At 39.3% G+C, this 24,060-nt stretch overlaps 1 protein-coding gene across 1 annotated transcript; it reads left to right on the top strand.

Annotated features, from left to right (window-relative positions):
- The first annotated feature begins 19,605 nt into the window (after nucleotides 1-19,605).
- On the top strand, nucleotides 19,606-23,080 carry CXCR4 (C-X-C motif chemokine receptor 4). The gene is made up of 2 exons (XM_082055916.1): nucleotides 19,606-19,725; nucleotides 21,476-23,080. The coding sequence occupies exons 1-2, from the start codon at nucleotides 19,687-19,689 to the stop codon at nucleotides 22,535-22,537; spliced, it is 1,101 nt and encodes a 366-aa protein (XP_081912042.1). The 5' UTR covers nucleotides 19,606-19,686; the 3' UTR covers nucleotides 22,538-23,080.
- Nucleotides 23,081-24,060: the final 980 nt, after the last annotated feature.

Below are 24,060 nucleotides of genomic sequence, written 5' to 3'. Positions count from 1 at the left end.
AAATTTCTAAGTTTGTAAATCCAAGCATTCAAAATTTACAAAATGCCAGAAAATGGAAGAAATCTAGAAAGTAAAGATTACTTGTTATAGTGGATTTTTTTCTAATCTCATCCTCTCACCCATTGTACTCTGCATTCAGAGGAAAAAAATCAAAAATTTATGGGAAGATCTATAACCTTAAGGTCATCATACAGAAATGCCATTATGTGGAACCTTGTAAAAATGTTGTCGGCAGCACCTCTGCTGTACACTGTAGCTGGCATTTCAGCCTGTCCCTTCTACAATTAGTAGTCACAGTAATAAGATTTTGAAGCTTAAATCTCTTTAAAGGAGAAAAGCTGCTTTTTCATCCCTTTCTCAGAGCACACAATATAATTGGCAAAGTATCAGGAATAATAAGACAACTGGTTGACGTAAACCCCAGGAGAAACAGAGCAGCTTTTGTTCTGAGCTCTCATCAAAATCTTGGAAATCTTGCAATAGGAAATGTTGCTGGAATGTACTGAGAGTTCTTACATGTTAGGCCTGTGATATCTGAAATCACTTACCTGCTTCTATAACTATTGTACACCATCCCATTTGCTGCCTGTAGCTGAAACAGCAATACAGTTAGCTATCTGAAATTTTCTTGACACAAAAAATATATATTTCATTCTCTATCAACGCACCATTATTCTTCCATCACTGGAGGTACTAGCTATTCTGGTTGTTAATGCAATAATTGCTACAAAGCATGCAATAAATGATGCAATCATGAATACTATAGCTCATAGAGCACATGCTTTAAAAAGAAAGTGCAGCTTCAAGCACTGTACACATGAAGACCATACTTCCTAGATTTTATGTTAAATGAAATGTTAAATGCAAAAAAGCCTTGTGTAGGTTAAAAACTGATGTTGTAAAGTCAACATTACCAAGTCAGAAAACAGAAAACTTATGGTTCAAAAAGCTCTACTATATCCACCACATAGACAAGCTGAGTTTAAAACATATGGTAATGACTTCACAAGAAAAGAAGCAGAATAGAAAACTGTACCATCCGTCTGAAAGCCCTGAGCATTTGGTGCAAACATAAGGCTTTTGTAGGTACACAGATGTTTCGTAAAACTCAAATTTTTAAAAAAAGTTCTCAGTTGTGTAAGGATCAGTGTCACCTCTTGAATTTAATTTATTCCTTTTTAAGTAAAAGAGGAAAAAAAAGAAAGAATTGCTTGTGGAGCTTGCATTAATTGTATACTTTGCTGTGCAAGTTTTCTCACCAAACCTGTTTTTAAGAGTGCACTGTCATGTAATTAAAGGTCTCTGTACCTGAGTTACTTCCTTCTAAACAATCTTGTAGCCTAAAGGAGAGCACCCACTCCATAAAAACTACTTGAACTACTCTGCTCTTATTCACATGACAACCGCTTGTGTGTGATGCTGAGATCTCTGGGGACTTATCTCACAGATATGGAATCAGGTGGTTTGTGTGAGGTTGTGTGTGCTGCTTACAACCACACTGAAGGAACTCTAATAAACTACCAATCCATTCAGGTTGCAAGCAAAGTTAATGAAATCACTAGTTACTATTCTAGTTAGCTTTGCGATATTTCTTAATCAATGAAAGTCTGCAGGAACCCAAGCAATGGATCAATCAAGCCATTCACCTCTCCTGTAGTCTCCATGAAAGTAAAGAAGAGGCTAGAGCTCAAAATATTGGCTGTGACCATATAGACATGTCATGTGGGTCAAAGCATTCTTAGGTAAGAGTGTGGCAGGAAGGCGTTACACAGTGAGGAGAAGGAGCTGGATGTGTTCCCAGAAGGAAGCAGATTGGTTTTGACTAGATGCCTCTTATATCTCTGAAAAACAGATGCAAAAAAGGAGCTTTTAGGAAAGAGGAAAAGTTATTTTAACAAGGATTTGTCTGACAGAGAACTGATTGTATGAATTTGTTTCTACTATTATTCAGATTAAATAAATGTATATTTTTTAATATAAATTACACCAAAAAATACTCAGCTCAAGGGGTAGGTCCAAATCATTTTTCATATAAAGTCAAAAACCAAACACAAGAAAACCTTGAGGTAAGAACCAGAAAAAGTACCAGACTAATGTGCAGGAGGTTTGGGATCAATTGACGTCACCAACCACCTTTTGATTATGTCAATGAGCAACAGTTACTCACCATGAACCAGAGAAACCTCGGTGCCATCTGTGGCAGGTTAATGGAATTTTCTCCTCTCCTGTGATGCCATATTAAGGTTTTAGTTTTAGAGGTGAGCAAGGCCTGTGGGTCTGCAATTGTTAAGGGTAGCAAAGTAGAACCTGGTCACAGCAGCTTTATCTCCCTTTCAAATCTCTGCTCTCAAGAATGCAACAGACCTCCTTTTAGCAAGACAACAGATTAAAGTTATATTAAAGATCAGATTTATTAGTGTGTATGTTTATAAAATCCAATGTCTATGTTCTTGTAACATGTTACTTATTTTTTTTTTTCCCATTTTATCTTTGTTCTCTCATTTCCAATCTGAGTTACAATCTCTCAAGTTAGAAATGTAAGATATGAGCCATCCCTCTTGACTGGTCATTTGCTGTGTTCAAGTTGCAGAGTGTCCACAAAATGGTCACCGGTCACATGTGGTGTGAGCTTTCAAATAAAGTAACTATTACAAAAGATGCTTATAAACATCACACTCTGGTGTGTTCTTACAGATCTCTGAGAGATACAACATGGGAACATCACAAAGGAAAACATTGGTGGGTCCGAGTTCTACAAAAAAATCCATTGAACAATATAGAAACATTTGCTAATTACTTGACATTTAAAAAAAATTTTGGTATAATGTGTAGTTCCTTCTGCTTTCAGAATGAAATGTGAAGTTGGAGGGGATTTTTCAGGATGGAGGACTGTGGGAGAGGAACAAGGGGAGGAACAGGGGATTTTATTGTGGAGCTGCAGTGTTGAGAAGTCAGTGGTAGGTGGATGCTGCTTTGCAAAGAAATCAGGCCAGCTATAGCAACAGGAGGAAAATTACTCAAAAACTCGATTTCACTTCTTTGTTTCCATTCTATTCGTCCATACTTGTACCTGCAACACCGACTCAATGATATCAGCTTTCTAGTTATTTTAGAAGCGCTACAGTGATGCCAATTGCTATAGCCAAGAGCTTTCAGTTAGACAGAAAGAGGAACATTGTATAAATAAAAGGCAGTTAAACAGCTCCCCAAATTAACTGGTGCTGTGTAGCCCAAGGCTATAAAAAATCTTGCCTGGGCCAGCAAAGCTTCGAGGCTGCATCCTGCCCATCTTCCTGCCCCAGGGAGCCTTTGGACAAGGCTCATTGTTACACAGAGCAGCTAATTCAGCAAAGGAACCACTTGGGGAATTTAAGGCTTATTTGAGGGGATTACCAAAAGTCATTGTTTTGATGTTTCTTAATTTTCAGAGTTTAAGAGAAGAGATAGAACCACAGAATCATAGATGCTAACCCCTGGTCTGGTTCATTAAACTATATTCTGAATTCATTGCTATTACTGTCATGATAATTTACCATAAACTGTAAAACAGAGTTTTACAGAGTAAATTATTTCATGCACTGAAAGTTTCCCAAGATCATGTACCCTCTGTTTAAATATAATATCTTAAGTATATAGTAGTCATTAAGCATTCTAAATATCACCATAAATACATAAAGATTTGAATATTATTTGATATTCAATATTTATTTAAAGTATTTTGATACCCTGTACTTAACTAATCACAATATATCAGAACTAGTTGAAATATTCAGGTCAGCGAATGAGAAGTCAAGATTTCTTCCTGCTTTCCCTGATTGCTCACTGCTTTTGGGAAATAAGCATTAAATTTATGCAGAGCAGTTTTTCCTGGATGACTGACATACACTCCTAAATTTCTGTGTCAACTTATGCCAGTTGAAAATCCTCACTCTGCAAAGCCCTGCTCTGTTTCTTGGTCCTCATTATTTTTAATTTATTTATATTTTTGAGGGAATATCCCATGTTTCTTTTCAATGAGGAACCTTAGAAGTTTTCCATGACCAGCTGATAAGTCACTCCCTTCACAGGCAACTGCAGATGGGCACTATTAATACCGAAGTCATTTAGTTTGGACATATACCGCAAAAAAAGGGATTCTGCCTAAGCTACAGATTTATTCCCCCACAGCTTGTTAACACAGTCCAGGCAAACATGCCTTCTAACCCCAGATAACGACATCTCGATCTGGGTTGCTAAAACCAAAATACAAACCAAAGTAAAAGGTGTAGCATGTCCTATTGATGAATTCATGGCTAGTAAAACCTTTTCTACCTTGATCAGGAAAAGAACTGTTCTTCACAAATTGATTAGAAATTTACTACAGATATTCATAGACTAATGATCTGAGGAGTCCAGTTTTCTGTGCCTATATGTGTAATCGATGTTCAGAAGCATATTTCATTATATCTTCAAACCAGTGCAAACCACTGGAAGGCCGTCATCATCTGCATGTTCAGTTATCCTCATTCTTCTCATCGGAGGCATTCAGTTAGGTTAAATTATTTGTTCTCCATGTCCAAAACTCTCCTTCTGTGTCTTTTAAATGAGGGGCCATTTCATGCTGTGTGATCTCAACTTCCCCTGATGACAGCTCTATCCTACCGAAACTATGAAACTGTCAACATCAAGAGCAAAATTTAGGTGTGCAGAAGACAGAAATGGCTCAGCAGCTATCCCACAAACCCTTTCAATAGAGGTCAACAACCTCAGCATCTAGGGGGAAAACTGCAAAACTCAATATTTCCGTCAAACAGCCCAAAATAATGCAGCTAAAAGTTTCTTGCCGGTTGGAAGTAAAAGAAAAATATTTTGTACACATTACAGTTTCAGAAAATGAGTAGACAGTATCATGACACACATGGAATAAGACACCGGATCAGCTTGATTTAGTAGAGGTAACAGGTGTGCATGGTCAGCCTTCGGGGAATAATCATTGATTTTTTTTTTTAAACCCCAACAACCTAACTTAAGAAACATTAACTTATCACGCATATTTCCTAACCTGACCCACATGATATGAGGTCATCTAATATTCAAGGTTTTCTTGGATTCAAGTGCACGCGCTGTTATCTTCTTTTTTAAAAGCATTAAGCTGAGGCAGTGGCGGTTAAATGGTTTGCCTGGAGTCATCCAATGCATGAAAGGTAGAGCCATTAATAAAAACCCTGGAGTCTCAACTGACAAGTTCTGTGTAGCAAGGATTGGAGTGTAGCTTCTCTCTAGGTAAATTAAAATGTTGTGGTTTATGTCAATAGAAATATGGGAATTTCCACACTGCATTAGACGTTAATAGATATTACACAGTATCCTTCACTTGATGGTGGCCAGCAATAAAAAACACAACTCCCCCCTCCACCCAGTTGACAAATGTTTTGCTTTTCCCCCCATTCCAGCCAGTATATTTTCCAAAGAACTCTAAAAATACCTTTCCACATTACTGGTAAGAAGATCTAATGGGCTGCCCCACTAATGTCAGTCTTAATCCTAGCCATATAATCCCACCACTTCCTTTCCCTTGTATGGGCTCCAATTCCACAATGAACCAATTTAGGGAACTAAAACATCAGAAAATTAACCCTAAAAAAAATTTAAAAAAAAAAAAAAAAAGAGAGAGAGAAAGAAGTGAATTGTCATCTATCCTTTTTCTGCCTGGAACACGTTACTGTGGAAGCAGGTATTACTGATTGTAACAGCTCTGGATATATACAATATTCACATAAGCATCTTCTTTCTGGAATCTTGGTACATTTTTAGCTTCAGTGATGTGAAAATTGGAGCAGTACAAGCAACATGTCTGGCCAGTGACCTCCCCCTGCTACCGGTACTCAGGCACACCAGCTGCGTGGCTTCCTCGGCCAAAGGAGCAATAGGTCACCACTATTTTAAGTTCATTGACTGTCCCCTTATTTTAGTCTTGTAAAATTACAAAATAATAAGCTCCTCCTCTGTTTTCTCTAGGCCATCCGTTGTTTTATAATTTATCCCCCTGTTATTGAGGTTTGCTCAACACATAACAGTGTCAGTCATTTTTGCCCATGCCCTTGCCCTAAATAGTCTCATCATTCAGTCCTGGGCACCTCCCATGACAGGGGAAACCAAAGAAATATTTTGCTGATTTTAAAATGCACTGCATTTACTCTTAGCATTTTCACTCATTTTCATAAATGCAAATATGCACTCCAAGAGTTTGATTCTGTATCACTTTCCTATTCATTAGTTCATTTAGTTTAATGCAAAGTTGATACAAAACATAACTATTTTTACTAAGAAGTATTTTATATTTGTTCTTTACCGATATAAACGACAGTATCAACTAAACTGGAAAAGAAAAACCAATCCAGCAAAATAGAGCCATATTAATTAAAACATATTGTCTGTCCCTTATTAAATTATACATTTATTTTAGAAGCATGACTTTTCAAATAACTCAGGGGATTTGCAGTTGCCTACCAAGCTTTTCATTTCTAGGTCACTTGTTAAATCTACTCCAGGTCAGCACTGACTGAAAATTATTACTGTCTGGCAGCTGGTTTGTAGTCTACATAAAATGAATTAGTGGTTTCATTCCACTTCCTAATGGACAAGTGGCCCCATCTTACACTTCGACCTAAATGACACGCTGTTGACTACTGCGGGGAAAGAACTAAATAAACTCTTTTTATTCTGTAGGTGGGTCCTCATGGTTAGGAATGAGACTGGTGGGACCCTCGGGGCTATTATAGCACTACTTTACAAAAAATAGAGCCCTCCATCTATGGAATTCCTGTAATCAGACCAGATAAAATGCTATTTTGGTGAGCTCTTGTGGTGATTATTTTGGTCCTTGGAGGATCTTTATCATGTGGTTCAGTGGGGAATACATTACAGGTTGTCCACTGGTACAGTTAAAAAGAGATCTGTCCCCTCTGCACCATTTCACAGTTCAAAGGGCAGAGAATGTGTGTATGTATGTATGTATGTATGTACGTGTAATTACACACGCTTGCAAGAAACCAGAGGAATAATCCACACAGGTTTCCTGTTTAACAGTAGTAGAAAGAAAATTGCTGTTTGATAGAGATAAAATACATGTTAAATGTTTAGTAATAACATGGTGGACAAAAAAGAGATTTGCTAATTAACAGCAAGAGATAGAGATTATAATATGATCCATATTTGACTTCTACTCATTGTGCTCTACTTGAAAGCCCCCCCAGTCTTATACTTTCACAAGCATTACATTCCTTTCTTTTTAGAGCAGGCACAGGCACAAATGCACCAACATGTATTATTAAAGAACTTTGCGTCTGTCTATTTGTATTCAATATATTTCTCACAGAAATAAAGTTTAAGTAAGTCCATTATTTTCTCTGCTTTCTCTTGTCTTTTTTCCTTGGATGACAAATAAGCCTCTGTGAATGTGGTGCTATCACTGTCCTTCCTGAGCTAGGACAAATTTCCCCTAAGGCCCCCATTTTCCTCTGTGTCTCCATTTGTCATTCTGCTCAGCCTGCAGCAATTCAAACAGACTTGCTCCTTGACTGAGAAATCTTCACCTCTTCCTATCCACCAGGATGAGGTTGCTTTTCTATGTTTTTGTGACAACTAAAAATAAAAAAGAGGGACTATCAACTTCATCCGTCAACATCTTTTCATGCTCTTATCCCTCAATGGCCCTACTGTCTCTGTTCCTATTTGTTTGCTTCTTCTAACTTATTGTTCATCTTTCCTTCTTTGCTACTCCCCACTCTCTTCACTGTTTGACCTAACTTTTCCCAAAGCAGCCTTCATTCCACAAATACAAAGCCGTTAACTTGAAGGTGATTTCTCCACCCTGAGAACAACACCAGGATCCAGCCTGTGCTCGGCTTCCTGCTCCTTCCATAATTCACCGCACTACTTTTTTGAAAAGCCAGATGCGTAAGTCAGACCAGCTCCTACAGACATTACATTTCTGTTACTAGGACTTGCAAGTAAATAATTGAGCTGATATTGATCCTTCTGTCATTTCATGTATGCTATTTTCTGTTGGACAAGTTATACTGGGATGATTGTACATAGGAATTTATTTCATTACTACATGTACAAGCACTGTATATACAGTCTTACATTTACATACTTCCTTTTTATCCTTTACCACTAAGTTAACTGCCTTTTCAGTTTTATTCTGTGGGCCTTGCTCACAAGCTATCTCTCTGAGAAGGAATTTACCTGTATGGAAAGCAGTTTCAAGGTACTGAATATTACAAAAAATCACAGGCAGACTTACCAGTGTTTTGTTACCCAGAACTAAGAGTCTTTTCAGGGACTTCAGAACAAAGAATGGGCATGAGGCCAGTTAAACACTCACTGCTGTTTCTTGTCCATCTGTCCCTGACTGGAATGTAAGAAGTTGCACAAGTTTTGCTTTGAAATCAACTAGACATTATCTAGAAGTAGAGACAACCTGCTGTTCTTTATCACATTACTTCTATTTAATTGTGTACATCTGATTTATAAGAACAGACACAAATGCACACTCAAATTCTACAAAGAATTTAATATAAAAAGACATATTCTGGCACCATCCACGCTACCATTCCAATAATTAACAGAACCAGCTTTCCAATGGATTTGTGATTTTTGTTGTATTCCCTAATATCTAACACAATGCACCCAAAGTATTTGCTGTTTAGGCTGAAGCCTTTCCCTCAGTGGGGTACTAACTTAAAAATCGAAGTCTAAGAACACAATTAAACTTTGCTTTTATCATGTCGGGCACCGACCTCCTCTCAAACACTAGATTCTGGCTCTGGATCTTTACATTTTGCTTTTATTTGCCTCTTCTTGCCCTTGATTGCTACCATTCTTATAAGAAACCACTTTTCGCTGGCAATAAGACAGACAGATGATGAAAAGGCTCTTTTGTCTCTTTGTTCATAAGATTTGAACTGTTTGTGTTTAACTATTATTCAAAGACTGACACTTTGGTTATGACTGGCTGTTTTTGAATCTTCTCTACAACAGTGGTTCTTACACAGTCAGGATATACTGAATTAATTATTATGATTGTGTTTTTGTGATAAACAGCAGTACAGAACATGACTGATTTTATATGCTACTCTAAGATCTATATTTCAAGGTACACATACCTACACTTGATACAAGCAGTACAGTTGTATTGGTCAACAGAGACTTGCTCACTAGCTCAGGCATAGATTAATGGCTTGGGCACTAAAACCTGCATTTGTGGCTGAAAATTGCTTCTCTCCTGGACTAAAATCAGAATTTTATTAAGTACTCAATACTACTTTGTCTTTAGGCACCAGAAGAGTACTTTCTCAGCAGTTATTTCCATCTCACATAAAACTGATCTTGCTACCCTAATAGCAACTGAAATCTTAAAGAAAGGGACATAAACTCTTTCAAATTTAACAAAAATGCATAGCATAAAAGTTACACAAATGCTTAGATTCTGTGATCATCAGGTATGTGATATTTTAACTTTCACAGACATTGCAGCTATCAAAGGAACAGAATTTCAGTTCAGAACCTAGGATAGGGAGACTCAACTAGGGTTGACAAGTCCCAACAAATCTGTCAAAGCAGTCAATTGCTTAAAATTCTCTGACGTGTTTTTTTTTTTTTTCATTTTTTATGATGTGTATTTATCATGGTATTACATCCAGTTGTTTTTGTGCTAGTACTGGTCCAAGTATTTCTTTCTTGAAGGAGCAGTTCTCCATTCCACACTTCACCCCAATCATCTGTTTCTGCACCTATTCCATTTGAATTCATTTCTCTTGTTAAGAATTGTAAAAATTATTTCAGAAGACACCTTTCCAGTGCTCAGTATGGCAGCAGTAGTACTTCTTTCTCCCTTCAGTATACCCTACGTGATACATTCAGCAAGCAAAGACATCTCTTTCTCAGCTGTATTTGAGCAATTCAGACTCATCCTGCAATTGGCTAATATATTTATGTTTTTCTCTGATATCCCATGTCCAAGGATATCCTGGTTTCAACAGTGACACCTCGTTTTCTACTAGTAGTGAATTTCAGTAGATCACTACTTTTTGTCAGAAATCTAATGCAAAATAGTAAGTGTAACTGGTTCCAACAATGAACATTGAAGAGCTCTACTGGTTGCCTTCCTGCAGCCTACTATTTCCCTTTCAGTGTCATCATTGTTATTTCCCTTTACAAACTTCCTCATTCACATCAGATATATTGTATTAATTCCCACAGAGTATAGCTCAACAAACTAAGCTCATCAACGCTCAAATGGCACCATATGCACTGCTTTACTAAAGTCCAGACAAGTGGAATCAACTCAAATTTATTTGCCTAAAAAATTAATTCTCAATGAATGCTATTAAGTAGTCCTACTACAATATACCTTTATAAATTCAACTTCCTTTTTGCTCTGTTTTCAATTTATTTCCACACTTTTAAATATTCTTCCCACTAGAGGTTGTTATTGAGCTTTGCATACTAATAAGACAACTAAAGTGACAGTAGCCCATATTATTCATTTTAAATGTAGGCTGTGCATTTGCCATTCAATAGTCACCTGACTTTGTCCTGGTTTTGACAGATTTATTAAAAACAAACTGTTTCAAGACTTCTCATTTCTCATCCTTCTTTCAGAATCTGATGGAGCTGATATGGTTCTTCTGATCTGATCACATGGTACTTCTGGAGCTTTGCTTCCACAGGCAATAGGGCAGTTTCCATTTCTATATACTCATTCATACTCATTCATATTAGGTATGTTCACCTTTGTCTACTTATTCAACATCTCAAATGTTTTTGAAAGGTGAGAAAAATCTGTAATTAGTTTTTCCCCTCAGCTGAATTACACTGCTCCTTCAGCTAGACTCAGATCCTTTGTAGATCTATATCAAAGCAGCAGAGGAAGATTGACAGGCTACTTCATGGAAAATAAGCATTCCATTTCTCACTAAAATACATTTTGAAATCTTTCTGAGACTTACTTATAAGATACCTGTTAAAAACGGATCAAGTATTTTCTAAATATTAAATGCATTTTGACAAATTCCAGGAATGGAATAGCCTCTTTCCAAACTCAGTAAAATGTTACGTATTTTGCATTGAACATGATGCTGAAGTGGTTTCGTAGATTGGTTTCGTTTTTAAACCACACAACAATCAATCCTTCCCAAAAGACTTCATTTTGGTGGAATAATCATTATCAAGCAACTTTGCTTTAACATCTTCTTTGCTTAGAAAAGAAGAGGGAATAAAAACCACAGCTTTCAAACCACAGAGCAACCGTTGAAAACTTAAAACCACAATACCCAAGAACAGAGTGAGCCTATGATTACCTAACACAAAATGTGGTTTAAACTGGGCATCTTACCAAGTTTTTCACAGAAACCCAAGGGGAGAATGGAGTAGAAGTATCCATGGTTACAGTGACTCTTGCTTGGCACCTGAAGAGATCTTTCTAGAAAAAGACAGGTAGAAACGTTTTTCAGGGTCCTCAGAAGCAGCAAGGCTTCTTCCTGTTTTTATAAGTTAAAAAAAAAAAAAAGATAAAATAACACTTCGTACAGACTGTCCTGAACGCAGACTGTAACCTAGAAATATTTTTAGAATTCCCCTCTTGTATGTTTTTCACAGTATTCACTCAGTACTGAAAAATAACCTCAGAAATATAGATCCATCTACTTAAAATAATGGTAAATTCCTAGAATAACAAATTCATTTCTAAAGTGAGTATTTCAAGACTAAAATCTTTCTTCCCATGTTCAGTTTCACTGAACTCATGAATGAAGGAACAGGATCGTAGGCTACAATTTTTCATGGAAAAGGCTTCAAGTGTAAATTAAGCTAAATTGGAACCATCACTGCTCAGTATTGAAGCTTCTCCACTCCCCGAACTTCTGTTCAGCTATAGCTTGCACGGTCACGATAGAGTTAAACACAGATGACAGTTTGCTTGAATGGTACTTTTTCTTACTTCTTCACTCACTTGTTCCCTGTTTATGTGTATGTTTGGGGAAGATTTTATTTAAATGTATGCTGATGCATAACCAGGTATTCTGAAGCGTGAAAAAACATGCGCACATGAACAAATATTCATGACAGCTAATTTTCTAGATGTTTCTCGTATGTGTGCAATAATCTGGTGAGACAGTGAAAAAATAAAAGTGAACTGAATTTGGATGGCAAGTTCCTCTCTCCCTGACGGGGAGGAACATAGCTATTTCTTAAGGTCCTTGTACAAGCCAAATGCAGCTTTCCTTCTTATGCAAAGGAAAAAGCAGGCAGAGATTTTTAATGCTCTTTATTTTCCAGGATGCTCATCTTCTCTTCTTTATGCTCCTTAAGGATTCTGCCTCATCTTCTCTTGTAGAGGTGAGGGCTCCACAGTTCCTCCTAACAGATGGTTGCTGAATCACCCAACTGTGCAGATCTGCTCTGGATCAGGCATTAGCCCGCTGTCACTTCTCTGCCACATCAGCCAGAGCACGTGCCATGAGGTTTGTAAAATCTTCATTCTGGCCATTATGGAAATGATGTGGATGATGCCTGATTCAGCATAAAGCTTGCTCGAAGTTGCCTGTTCAACTTTCTAAAAATAAATTTGAACCAGCAAGTTGAAGTTTAGCAAGTTCAGCTATGAAGTATTACCTCTTCATATCACATGGCTGGAGCACTCTTTGTGCAGCAAGAGACACACTGAAAATTGGATTTACCTCCCCATTAGATCAGAAACAGAAGTTCAACATCCCAATCATTTTGTCAAGCAGTAGAGCTTGACAAGCTGTAGAGCTTTTGTAGAGCTTGGTCACCTAATGACTGAGAAGAAATCATACCGTGTGACCTCAGTGATTATTTACAAAGATTAGGCCCCAAATCCTACCCACCAAATTTTCAAATAAGCAAAAGCAAACATCTCTATTCATAACCAATCAGCTCAAAATAATAAGTGTGCAATATCATTATAATTTTACTGGCAATTAATGAACAGAGAAACAAACGTACCTGCCATAAAAATTCTTACAGCTCTTTATCTACATCCTATTATTTAACTATAAATAAATGGATATAGCAGGCTGCATACGTGTAATTTACTCATGGTATTTAAGCAAGTACTGTATATAGAGGGTTTGACTGCAGCACTGAAAATCTGGCAACATTTAATGGAGATTTTTTGTCGTTTTAGAGATGTTGGATCATGTTTTCAACAGGCATCAAACTGATGGACAGTTACTGAGTAAATGCTGTCAATTTTATTACCTAAGTAGGAAGCGCTGACTCAAAAAACATAAACCCAGCCTTACTCCTGCACCTCCTGATAGAAAAAAGGCCATATCTCAATGGCATATGGCAAACCTGGCTGCCAGTACTAAAAATGTTTGGAATTCTAAAGTGAATTTTCAAGGAAACAGTGGGACGAGAGATCCAAAAGAAAGAAATGACGGGAATGCACATCACTGAATTTGGGTGACCTCCCTACTTGCTGAACAACAGATCCAGTCACCAGTTTTGAGAGGAAGCAGAGACAGGAGCAATCCCTGGCATGCAGATTCAAAAACAAGTATACAAGCTGAGGCTCAGCACCCGTATGTATAGACTTTACTTCAAAGCTGCTGCAATAAAACTAAAACATTTGTGAGCTCCAGGCTGCTAAACTGAGCTAAACAGGAAGAGCTGTTGCTCCTACTCTGTTTTCAGTGCCACTTTTTAGACACAAAACAAGTGGGAAAATGACCTAAAGAAATTATTTCAGCAAGCTCAGAAGCTCACAACATATGAAAAATCAATACCTACTACCACATCCCAAGAAAGGAATTAGAAGAAATGTGTGAAAACAATAAAGAAAACATGACACATGCTAGAATACTTTGCTACATCCCAAGCACACAGTTCCACGGACATCATTTCAACACAAGATTGATCAAAAACTGGCAGGGCAGAAACACAACATCAAAATGCACTTTCCATTGTGTAGAGCAAACAGGCTTAATGTACATAAACGTAAGTGGATGTATTTTGATCCGGGTAACTCTGGGCATTGCTGGTAGCAGAGGTATGAGCACATGGTCTGGTGAACCTATTTTGAGTCACAGAATAACTCAAGTTGGAAGGAACCTCTGGATTCAAAGCTAGACTAGGCCACTCAGGGCCCTGTTTGGTCTAGTAGCGGCCAAGTAGCTATGTTGTGTTTACACTAGTAGGAGAAGCAATGCACAGTCCCACATATAACTGTATCTCTACAGCCATATGAAATCATGAGATTGTGAAACTGCACACATGTATACATGAATATCTGAACTAGAGTGTCTGACTTTATCCCTATGCTGACAGGAATACAGCATACTGTTAGTATGGTACACAGAAGCAAATCCTGTCCTTAGTAACCCAAACTGAACTGCGATACTTTGTAATGGAATTTTACAGCATAAAAAACCATCGTAAGGAACACATCTCCTAACTAAACAGAAATGTATTTGAATGCTATGAAAGCCAAAATTCTACCAGGTTATAGTAAAGAAATTATTTGTGATATAGTTAGGTAGGTTTTTGTTTGTTTTCATAATTCTGATCTGACTGCAACTCTGGAAAACAAAAAACACTTCAGCATGTCTCCAGAAGTATTCTGCTATATAACCATCACAGATAAAACCTTCAGCTTTAGTGATATGCAAATGAAGACATGTTTGTTGAAAGGATTAACAAAGTTGTTCAAAGCATCTTTTTAGTCTACTCTGCTTCCAAACAAACAATAAACGGTCCACATGCAGTGAGATTTGCTAACACATAAACATAGCCAAATGGAGGAAGAAGATCAGAACCTTAATGAGTTTGGTCCCCTTTGAATTTTAGCTGATCAGTGTCACCAATAATTTCGACAGGCTCTAAAATAAGCACTTTCTGTCTTCAAAGTGCCTTGCAAACATCAACCAATTAATCCCTACAACTCTCCTCTGAGGTAGGTAAGTAGGTATTGTTATCCCCATTTTACAGTTGGGTGAACACAGTCAGAAGGGTTAAGTGATTTGCTGCAGGCCACAGATGGAGGTGGGATTAAAACACAAGAGTGACTATGATTCCTTTTAGAGGAGAGCACTTTTTTTTCCTGCTGACTTTTCTGTGCTGACTTTAGACATCTTGGCCTTGTGGTGAGACTTAAAGGAAACAATATAAATTCTCCTTGTTAAAAGCAAGCAACCATAAAGAAATCTGTCTTTCATAACAGTGCCGATAACGTTTTTGTTGCCTTGTGCTGATGTAAGGCTTTTCCTTTCATTTTGTTCTGATATTCAAATATCATTCCTTATATAGAGAGACTTGTTCCTGTAGTAATGCAACATGCTACCAATTGAAAGATATGTCCTGCTCCTTTGCAGATTTTGTCTTTCTGCTTTCACATGAGTAACTTTAGGTGGCACCCTGCCCATAAGGTGGGCAGACACGCTCCTTCCAGGATCAGGGTAACAGTTGGTAGCTTGTTCCACTGCAGCACAGACAGAAAGAAATGGAGACAGAGAGCTTTGAGAACCAAGAGCAAAGCCATTAACTGAAACCCAACTCCACAAACCGCTTGTAACCATTCTAACAGGCGTAAGATTGATACCTTTCCCACTTCAACAGAAAGATAAGATGGAAAAGGCAGAGTATATCCTTCTCCTCTCTATGCATACAACTTCGGGGCATTTGAAGACCCGTTTGTCATGAAGTCAATCCTATGTATGGTAATGAACGTTTGAGTTTTATGAGGAAAACACTTTTCATCTAGTGGCAAGCAAGTCCGCAACAGCAGATCCCTGGAATTTATTTTTGGAATAGAAAAATTCACTACTCAAAGTTAATGTTTTCCAAACCTTGAGCACAGTTTCTATTATTTTTTTAGAAGATACTGCCCCCACTTTCAGAAGCCTTCCAGTACAGGGATTGACATATAGAGAGAAAATCAGTGAATATTTGAAAATTGTTCACTCCCTATTATATAGTACAGTAATTTCAGTCATATTGCTGGTTATTTGTTTTTAAGACACAATCATTGACGTGTACTGAAAGGATAGCTCCATTAATGCTGAAAAATAAGGAATAGTTTATTAATACATCATTGGAATTAATACACTACAACATTATTAATAGATTTTATAAACCATGGCTCATATCTCCTTTGTGTTGGCTGTTGCCTACAGACAAAGGTGCCATCAAACTTTTATTAGCTAGAAGTTTACTTTGTTAAAGACACTTGTGAAGCCTTGAGATTAAGTCTGTCATTCAACATAGTTAAATAAAAGGCAATTTATTTTTCTGCTTCTGTGGTAGAAGTGTATTTTTCCCATTAGAAAGGTTTATTAGAAATTACTTTGCTCTTGAATGACCAGCACTTATGTCTCTTTTTAGAAGACAAAACTAGGTTAATGATTCACAACCCGAGGGACTGTATTGTTAGCATAACTGTTTAACAACACATAGGATTTTGAATCTCAGAGGACAAGTTTTTCGTAACAAAAACGTGTATTACATGGATCAGGAAGAGTCTGATTTTCACAGTAATTCTGTGACCAGGAGAACACGTAATGCAAAACATAAGCTTGGAAATTGCCATTTGCTAGCTCTGTCTTAAGAAGATTTGTAGCTAACTCTGAATTACGTGCTCTGCAGAAACAGCTCCCTTCTTTTATCACTTTGGAAATCATTAACTTGCCCTCGATGGTCCTCCGTGCAACAAAGGAAGTTTTCACATGGCTTTTCTGATAGAGGAAACAAAAGAGATCATAGATAACAAAACAGCAGTGTGAATGATAGTTTTAGAGGACCTCCAGCCAAACACGTCTCAGTGACATCTCATCAGATAGGGTATCAATCCCCAAATTTCTCACCACTCAGCACTACTATGCTTCAGGGCTAATCCATGGAACTAGACCATTCCTCAGTTCCAAATTTCTTATGTTATCTGGTAACACAAATAACTAAGTACCTGTCCCATATCCCACTAATTAACAAAATCAGTTCTCACATGATGTGCTTTGCTATCACAGGTCTATCCACACAGTAAAACAGAAGCGTGATAGCATTTGCCTACTTGGGCTGTAATTATCCTTGCATTTCCCTGCGTTAATACCCCACATGTCAATGCACTCCGCGCTATCCACCCCAATAAATAACCACCAACTCTCAAACTTGTCAAATAGCTGCAGAGTTCATGTACATATATATATATATTATTTTGCTCATCTGCAGCCATTGCCACAACCCACCTGCACTACAAGAATATTTTAATGTCCTGCACTGCATGCATAGAGAAAGAGCAATGATTAATCTTCTATGCCACTCTGAGATGAGAATATGTTCTCCATAAAAATACATCTGCCACCCATATGAATTTCTGGCAAGGAAGGATGCAATTTTCCCTGAGGGTTCATCTCCCCTATATGGAGCTCCATGTCCTGATTAGTTTTTTAGCACCTGTTCAATATGCATATTTCTGAAAATTCGGTTTGCATGTTTGCAAGTTCAGTAGGCTGGGGAGCCTTCCAAGCAGTGTCCCATTGCTGCAAACTGCACAGCAACTGCTGGTGCCATGAGCTGGGCATCCTCCATAAGTGACAGAGTGAAAAATGATTATATGCACATGATCCTACTCATCCATATATAAAAATCCCTCATCTGTTCCTTTATCTGCCCGGTCATCTAATGATGGGCTGCAGGTTACTTGGGGCATGTATTTTCCTGTTTGTATGTCTAGAAAGGTTCCATGGAAAATACAGAATGAATAGCAATAATTACGATTTTGTCACACTTGCTCTTAAAGCAGTGCCGCAGAGTAGAATGATGGCAATGTATGGCTCGTCTTACTATCTAAAAATGGGGATTCAGTAGAAGATTTTTATTTCTCTAGCATTCTAGCATGGTATCCCTCTCAATTTTTTTTTATATAAACTCAAAGTAGAACTGAATTTTCTGAAGACTGCTAATTCCTGAGTTATTATTGCTTAAAGTTGGATTTTAATGCAACTTCTATGTGATAGTCTGACCTGCTGACAAAATATGAATTACAATGAAATTACAATGTAGTTAAAGTACACAATCACATATCTTACATACCATGTTTTTAACAACAAGGAAGATAATCAGTCTTATTAATCATAACTAAACTCACACTCACCATAGGGCATGAGAAGGAGTTCTAGGGTTTTTACGGGAAGAGTAAGAGAGTGACTCTTGTCAAATACCTGGAAATATTTGTATCTAAAACTGGAGGCAAACTTGAAGCATGTAAAGTGGTAATACGGATATTTAAGAATAAAACTTCAGTCAATCTTTCATTGTATTCATCCCTTGAGGCTACTGGGGTAATTTGAGCATATATTTATTACATAAAGAATGCCCTTCTCCCCTCTTCTTCTTTCCTGTTCAAATTCCAACTGTAAGGAGTAAATCCGTATAACTAGATAAATTATTCCCAATGTAGTTACTCACTATGGTGTGAGTAGCGAGACTAGGGGGGAATAACAACATGCTATTCTAATAAAAATCTGTTCTGCAAATCAACTGCATATCAATGGTACTGCAACCCCAGAGACAACTTGAAAGAAAAGCCATTATTCTGGAGTTTGGTTTGGTTTGGTTGGTTGGTTGATTGTTTTTGTTTTTGTTTTTTACTTTATATTTGTTCTGGTTTTCCCTTGCAAACCTATTTTATGATTGCTATTTTTATCCTAGATATACTATTACCTTGTGTTTTTTTTTTTTCTTCAGATTATCCAACTACTGGAAACAGATCATTACCAAAGATATTCACCCTTAAGACTAAAGAAAAAGCCAAGCAGCATTCCTGATATTAATGGGCAAATAAAGAGCTCACTGCCTGCTATTTTTAGACTACAAGATACTAAGCATGAAAACCCATGGTTTTAAATGAAGTTGGCAGCACCATTATTATGACAATGTTTTCTTTTCTTCCTGATTTCTATTGTTTCCTTGTAATGTCCCAAAGCTTTTTGGAACCATCATCATATCTCAGACATGCTGGCAAAGCACCTGCAGCTCCTTGTTAGACTTCTCACCCAGACCACAGACAGCAGAGGAGTTCAGCAGGCAACTGGCAGCCCGCTCGGTTGGGTCTGCAGAACCTCTCATCCCTCAGGAAGGACCATGCCCTTAATTCCAGCATCTCAGGAAACTCTCTTCTCAGTAGGGATGGGAGACAACTCCAGGGACTGAGTTGACTGTATGTTGAAGGGTATGCAGGACCCCTCCTCTTCCTCGTCCATCACGATTCCTGGACCAGTGACTTCACCCGGAGCTCGCCTGGGGTACCCATGGCAACACGGGGCCCGACAACACACTTCAAAGAAGTTTTGAGGGGAAATTAAAAAACCCAATTGTATGAACACATCGATCAGAGGGTGGCAAATACCCCTGTGAGGAGCAACGCCCCCGCGGGCGTTTGGGGCAAGTGCAGTTCCCAAGCCCTGGCGCTACAGACAAAGGGCGGTCCGAGGCGCCCGCCCGGGGCCGCGGTGACACCCGCCGGGGAGGAGCCATTCGCGGGCTGCCCCGGGGGCGGGGGGGCAGCGGGGGAACTTATAAGAGCCGCGTCCCGCCAGAAGAGCCGGGGCGGGTGTTTGGTGCAGCTGCGAGTGACGGTGCTGGCAGAGGCGCGGCGGCAACAACTTGAGAGCCCGGGACCGTTAGATGGCTCAGAGCATGGACAACAGCCTTGACGGCCTGGATGTAAGTGCCGGGAGCTGCGCCGGCGGCGGGGCCGCGCTAGCTGCTCGACGCCGCTGCTCCGCGGCAGGGGCACGACAGCCCCGGCTCCCCGCAGTGGTCGCCCATGTGCGCGCTGTTTGCAAACAAAGATGCCCTCGGCGGAAAGAGCGGGTGTCGGAGGGGAGGGATCGCCCCGAGCTGCGGGGAGAGCGGGGCCGGGACAAGGCGGGGGTCGCGGAGCCGGGCGCCGCGCTGCCTCCCGCTTCCCAGCCCGCGTAACTGCGGGGTTGTGCGGGGCGCAAACGGGCAGGGCTCAGCCCTGGCCTCTTGCTGCTGCTGTGCCTGGCTGCAGCGCTACGGACCCTGCTAGAGCTGCAGCCGCTGCTGCATTCCTGCTTCTTTCCTCGGGCTTTGCTGCTTAGCCGTCAGTTGCAGTGACATGTGGCGCCTTTGTGGACTGAAAAACGCCGGTAGAGCAGTTAGAGACACGGGAATGATGAGGGGGGACACAAGCGAAGAAGTTTGGGAGTGATGTGACGCCAGGGATGGCATCCCTGAGCCCCGGCGCCCCCTCTCCCCCAGGGCTATCGGTGTGCGGGGAGCGGCGGCAGCGCCCAGCCGGCCTCTCCGGCCGAGCGGTGTCCCCATGCAGAGCCCGCTCTTCTGCCACGGGCTTTTGAGAGTAGTGAGGAGCAAACTGGAGATCTCTGGCAAGTTCCAACTTTAATCCGCAGTCAATGCCCTCCTGGGGCTGGTGCATCCCTGTGTGAAGTGCTGCGGGATCCTCGGGGCGCGTCCCGCGCGAGGGTCAGGTGTTCATGGTACACGGGGCATGAAAACTAAAATCTGAAAACCCGAGGAGCTGTACAAGGCCAGGTGGCACTCGCCCGCCTGCATTGCTTTGCAGCGTGGTGGCCAAAACCGTTGGTGGTTTCCTGATGTGCTTTCATGCCCTCACCAGAATTTCGCTTCCTTTTTCCACTGCTGCACTTGGTTCGCAGTCTGGCTCAGCCCAGCACCAGCCCGCGTCACCCCTGCCCCGCCACCGCAACGGGTGGGGAACAAAGGCAGGGAACGTGGCTGGTCGTGATGACCTTCCATGGGGTATGAGTTCCTCTGCTTAAGGTCACCTCTTCCTTTCTTTTCTTTATGGGCTTTACGGTTTTTTCCCCCCGTCTCTGTGTGTGGAGCTGTCAGTTGCATCTCAGCAGGGAATTCTTGCTATTATTTATCCTTTATTACATCAGCTGAGGGTACCTTCTCCGTTTCTCCTTGACCCCATCCAGCTAATGAGAAAGGACTTTGAGGCAGCAGTATTACCATCTAAGCTTTTTTTTTTTTTTTTTTTTTTTTTTTTTTTTTTTTTATAATAGCTCTCTGTTGTAAGAGTTAAATGTCATGGGTAACATTCTGTGCAGACTAACCTCTTGCATCCAGCACTTTGGGGCTCCTCCATCTGTAGTATGCATCTAAATTAGAGCAGTGCAGTGTCCAGAACCAACAATATTTCTGGGAGTAGCCATTGTTGTTCTTTTCCCTTTCATCCCCTGGCCTTCCTTACAAGACCTTAGTCCTTAAAGACAAAGGACATTTTTAACTTGTTCTTATTTGCTGTATCATATATATATTTTAAAATTGTATTTCTTCAGCTGGTTTTCAAAACGTTTGCCTATTAATGATGATGGAGACTGTTCAGGCAACTCTTAACATACTGACATATTGAGTGAGTTTTTGCAGCGAAGCTAACCTCTAAATTTTTCTTTCCTTTTAGCTGTCCTCTGGGTTCACCATTGAATTTTCTGATAATGGCACAGATGAGGTTGGTTCAGGTGACTATGGAGACTACGGAGAGCCATGCTTTCAGCATGAGAACGCTGATTTCAACCGGATCTTCTTGCCAACAATCTACTCCATCATCTTCCTGACGGGAATAATCGGCAATGGATTGGTTATTGTTGTTATGGGCTACCAGAAGAAACAAAGGAGCATGACAGATAAATACAGGCTGCACCTCTCTGTGGCTGACCTCCTTTTCGTCATCACCTTGCCATTCTGGTCTGTGGATGCGGCCATAAGCTGGTACTTTGGGAATGTTCTGTGTAAGGCAGTTCATGTCATTTACACAGTCAACCTCTATAGCAGTGTCTTGATTTTGGCCTTTATAAGTTTAGATCGCTACCTGGCAATAGTCCATGCCACCAACAGCCAGCGACCACGAAAGCTGTTGGCTGAGAAGGTGGTGTATGTGGGTGTGTGGCTACCAGCTGTGCTTCTGACAGTGCCTGACATAATTTTTGCCAGTACTAGTGAAGTGGAAGGAAAGTATCTATGCGATCGCATGTATCCTCATGAGAACTGGCTGATTTCTTTCAGATTTCAGCATATCTTGGTAGGACTTGTCTTGCCTGGTCTAATAATCCTGACTTGCTACTGTATTATAATATCTAAGCTGTCGCATTCAAAAGGCCACCAGAAGCGCAAAGCCTTGAAGACAACGGTTATCCTCATCCTCGCCTTCTTTGCCTGCTGGCTGCCATATTATATCGGCATCAGCATCGACACATTCATCTTGCTAGGAGTCATCAGACATCGTTGCAGCTTGGAGACGATTGTGCATAAGTGGATCTCCATCACCGAAGCCCTGGCATTCTTCCACTGTTGCCTGAATCCAATTCTGTATGCCTTCCTGGGCGCCAAATTCAAAACATCAGCACAAAATGCCTTGACATCAGTTAGCAGAGGATCAAGCCTCAAGATTCTTTCAAAAAGCAAACGTGGGGGACATTCTTCTGTTTCTACAGAGTCCGAGTCTTCAAGTTTCCATTCCAGCTAACGCTGCTCCTTGCCATCATTTTATAAATAGACACTTTAAAGTCGGGCAAGATTTCAGAAAAACAAGACTGACCATAATGTACAGATTTATTTACAGTTGGAATTTTATATTGGTTCTTTTAGTTTTTGTGGAGTTTAATTGACTTATTTATATAAAAAAACTTTCGTATTGATGACAAACTGTCTAGGCGGGTCCTGTGGACAAGTGGTTAGTTCACAAAAGTTTTAGTGCTTGTATGTATAGATATGTGAACTAAACACTTCTGGATTGTAGCAAGTGACTGTTAAAAGTTTAGAAAATATTCCTCTGTTGTTTATATGTAAATGTTTTCAGTGTTGCTGTTAAATTCTTAAAAAATTTGGCTGGAGTTTTTTACCTTACTACAAGATGTTTGGTTTACAATAGCTTAACTCTGCTGTAGAAATGGCACTTATAACCAAAGCCTCCTCTGTTACATGCTAGGGATTTTTTCCCCATTCTCAGTAACTGATGGTTTGCAAAAAAATCTCTTCAAGGTAAATAAAAGTATAAGACAAAAAGTTATTTTGAGTGGTATTTTCATTTCTGGTTAATTTTTTTTCTCAGTGCTTTTGTTTACAATTCTCAATGCACAATAATTTCTTTGAAAATTGCAGGGCTCGTGTATGAAAAGCAGGAAAATGACTTTCAGTACTTAGTGATTATTCAGTTGACACCTGTGAGTCTCAAGTCATTTGTTTTTTTCACCAGAATACATTCATTTCAGTTAACATCTTTTAAATGACTTAAACCATCACTTTAAACGAACTTTCACAGGGCAATATATCTGCAAATGAAAACCAATCTATTTAAGCAATTGCTAAAAGTTTACAGGCTCTTTATAAAGTCAATCCTACATTTCTTCTGCCTTTTGCTGTTCTTCTAAATTTCGTTTCACATGGTAATAGTAATTAAGTAGTTGAATCAAAGCCATTTTGCTATTTGACTTTGCATTTGAACGAGAAATAGGTATTGGTGTATCTATGGAAGGTAAGTGCTTTTTCTCTGGAGTTTACTCTATCCTGTCTACATCCACATTTTCTTAAGGTAATACAATCTTCTTAACATTCTTCTTAAAAATCCAGAATGTGTACCAATTCTCTTTAAAAATATGTTTTTAGTAGAAACCAGCCAGACTACAGAATTTCCAACAATTAAAGTTGAAATTCTATTTGTCTCAATCACATCTTCATGTTAGTAGAGTACATTCAAAAGTAATGAACACCCAGGAGGACAGAGCTATTGTGAATATTTGTATGTTCCTACACTGAAAAAAAACAAACATAACTGTTACTGTCCTATAAATATTTAACAGTTTGGAAGGCAAAAAATGTAAAAACCAATACCTATTAGACACACAGAACTGAAATAAGCAACATGGATATTTCAATATTGCCCAGAAAGAATGTGTTTTCACATCACCCTAGTGATTCTGTGAAGCATGTACCACTATGTTAAACTACACATTTAATTGCATGGTTTTAACTATAAATGCAACTTCCCTA

The sequence above is a fragment of the Streptopelia decaocto genome (assembly GCF_964273445.1).
Source record: "Streptopelia decaocto genome assembly, chromosome: 6".
Classification (NCBI taxonomy): domain Eukaryota; kingdom Metazoa; phylum Chordata; class Aves; order Columbiformes; family Columbidae; genus Streptopelia; species Streptopelia decaocto.
This window is presented reverse-complemented; position numbering and strand designations above follow the sequence as displayed.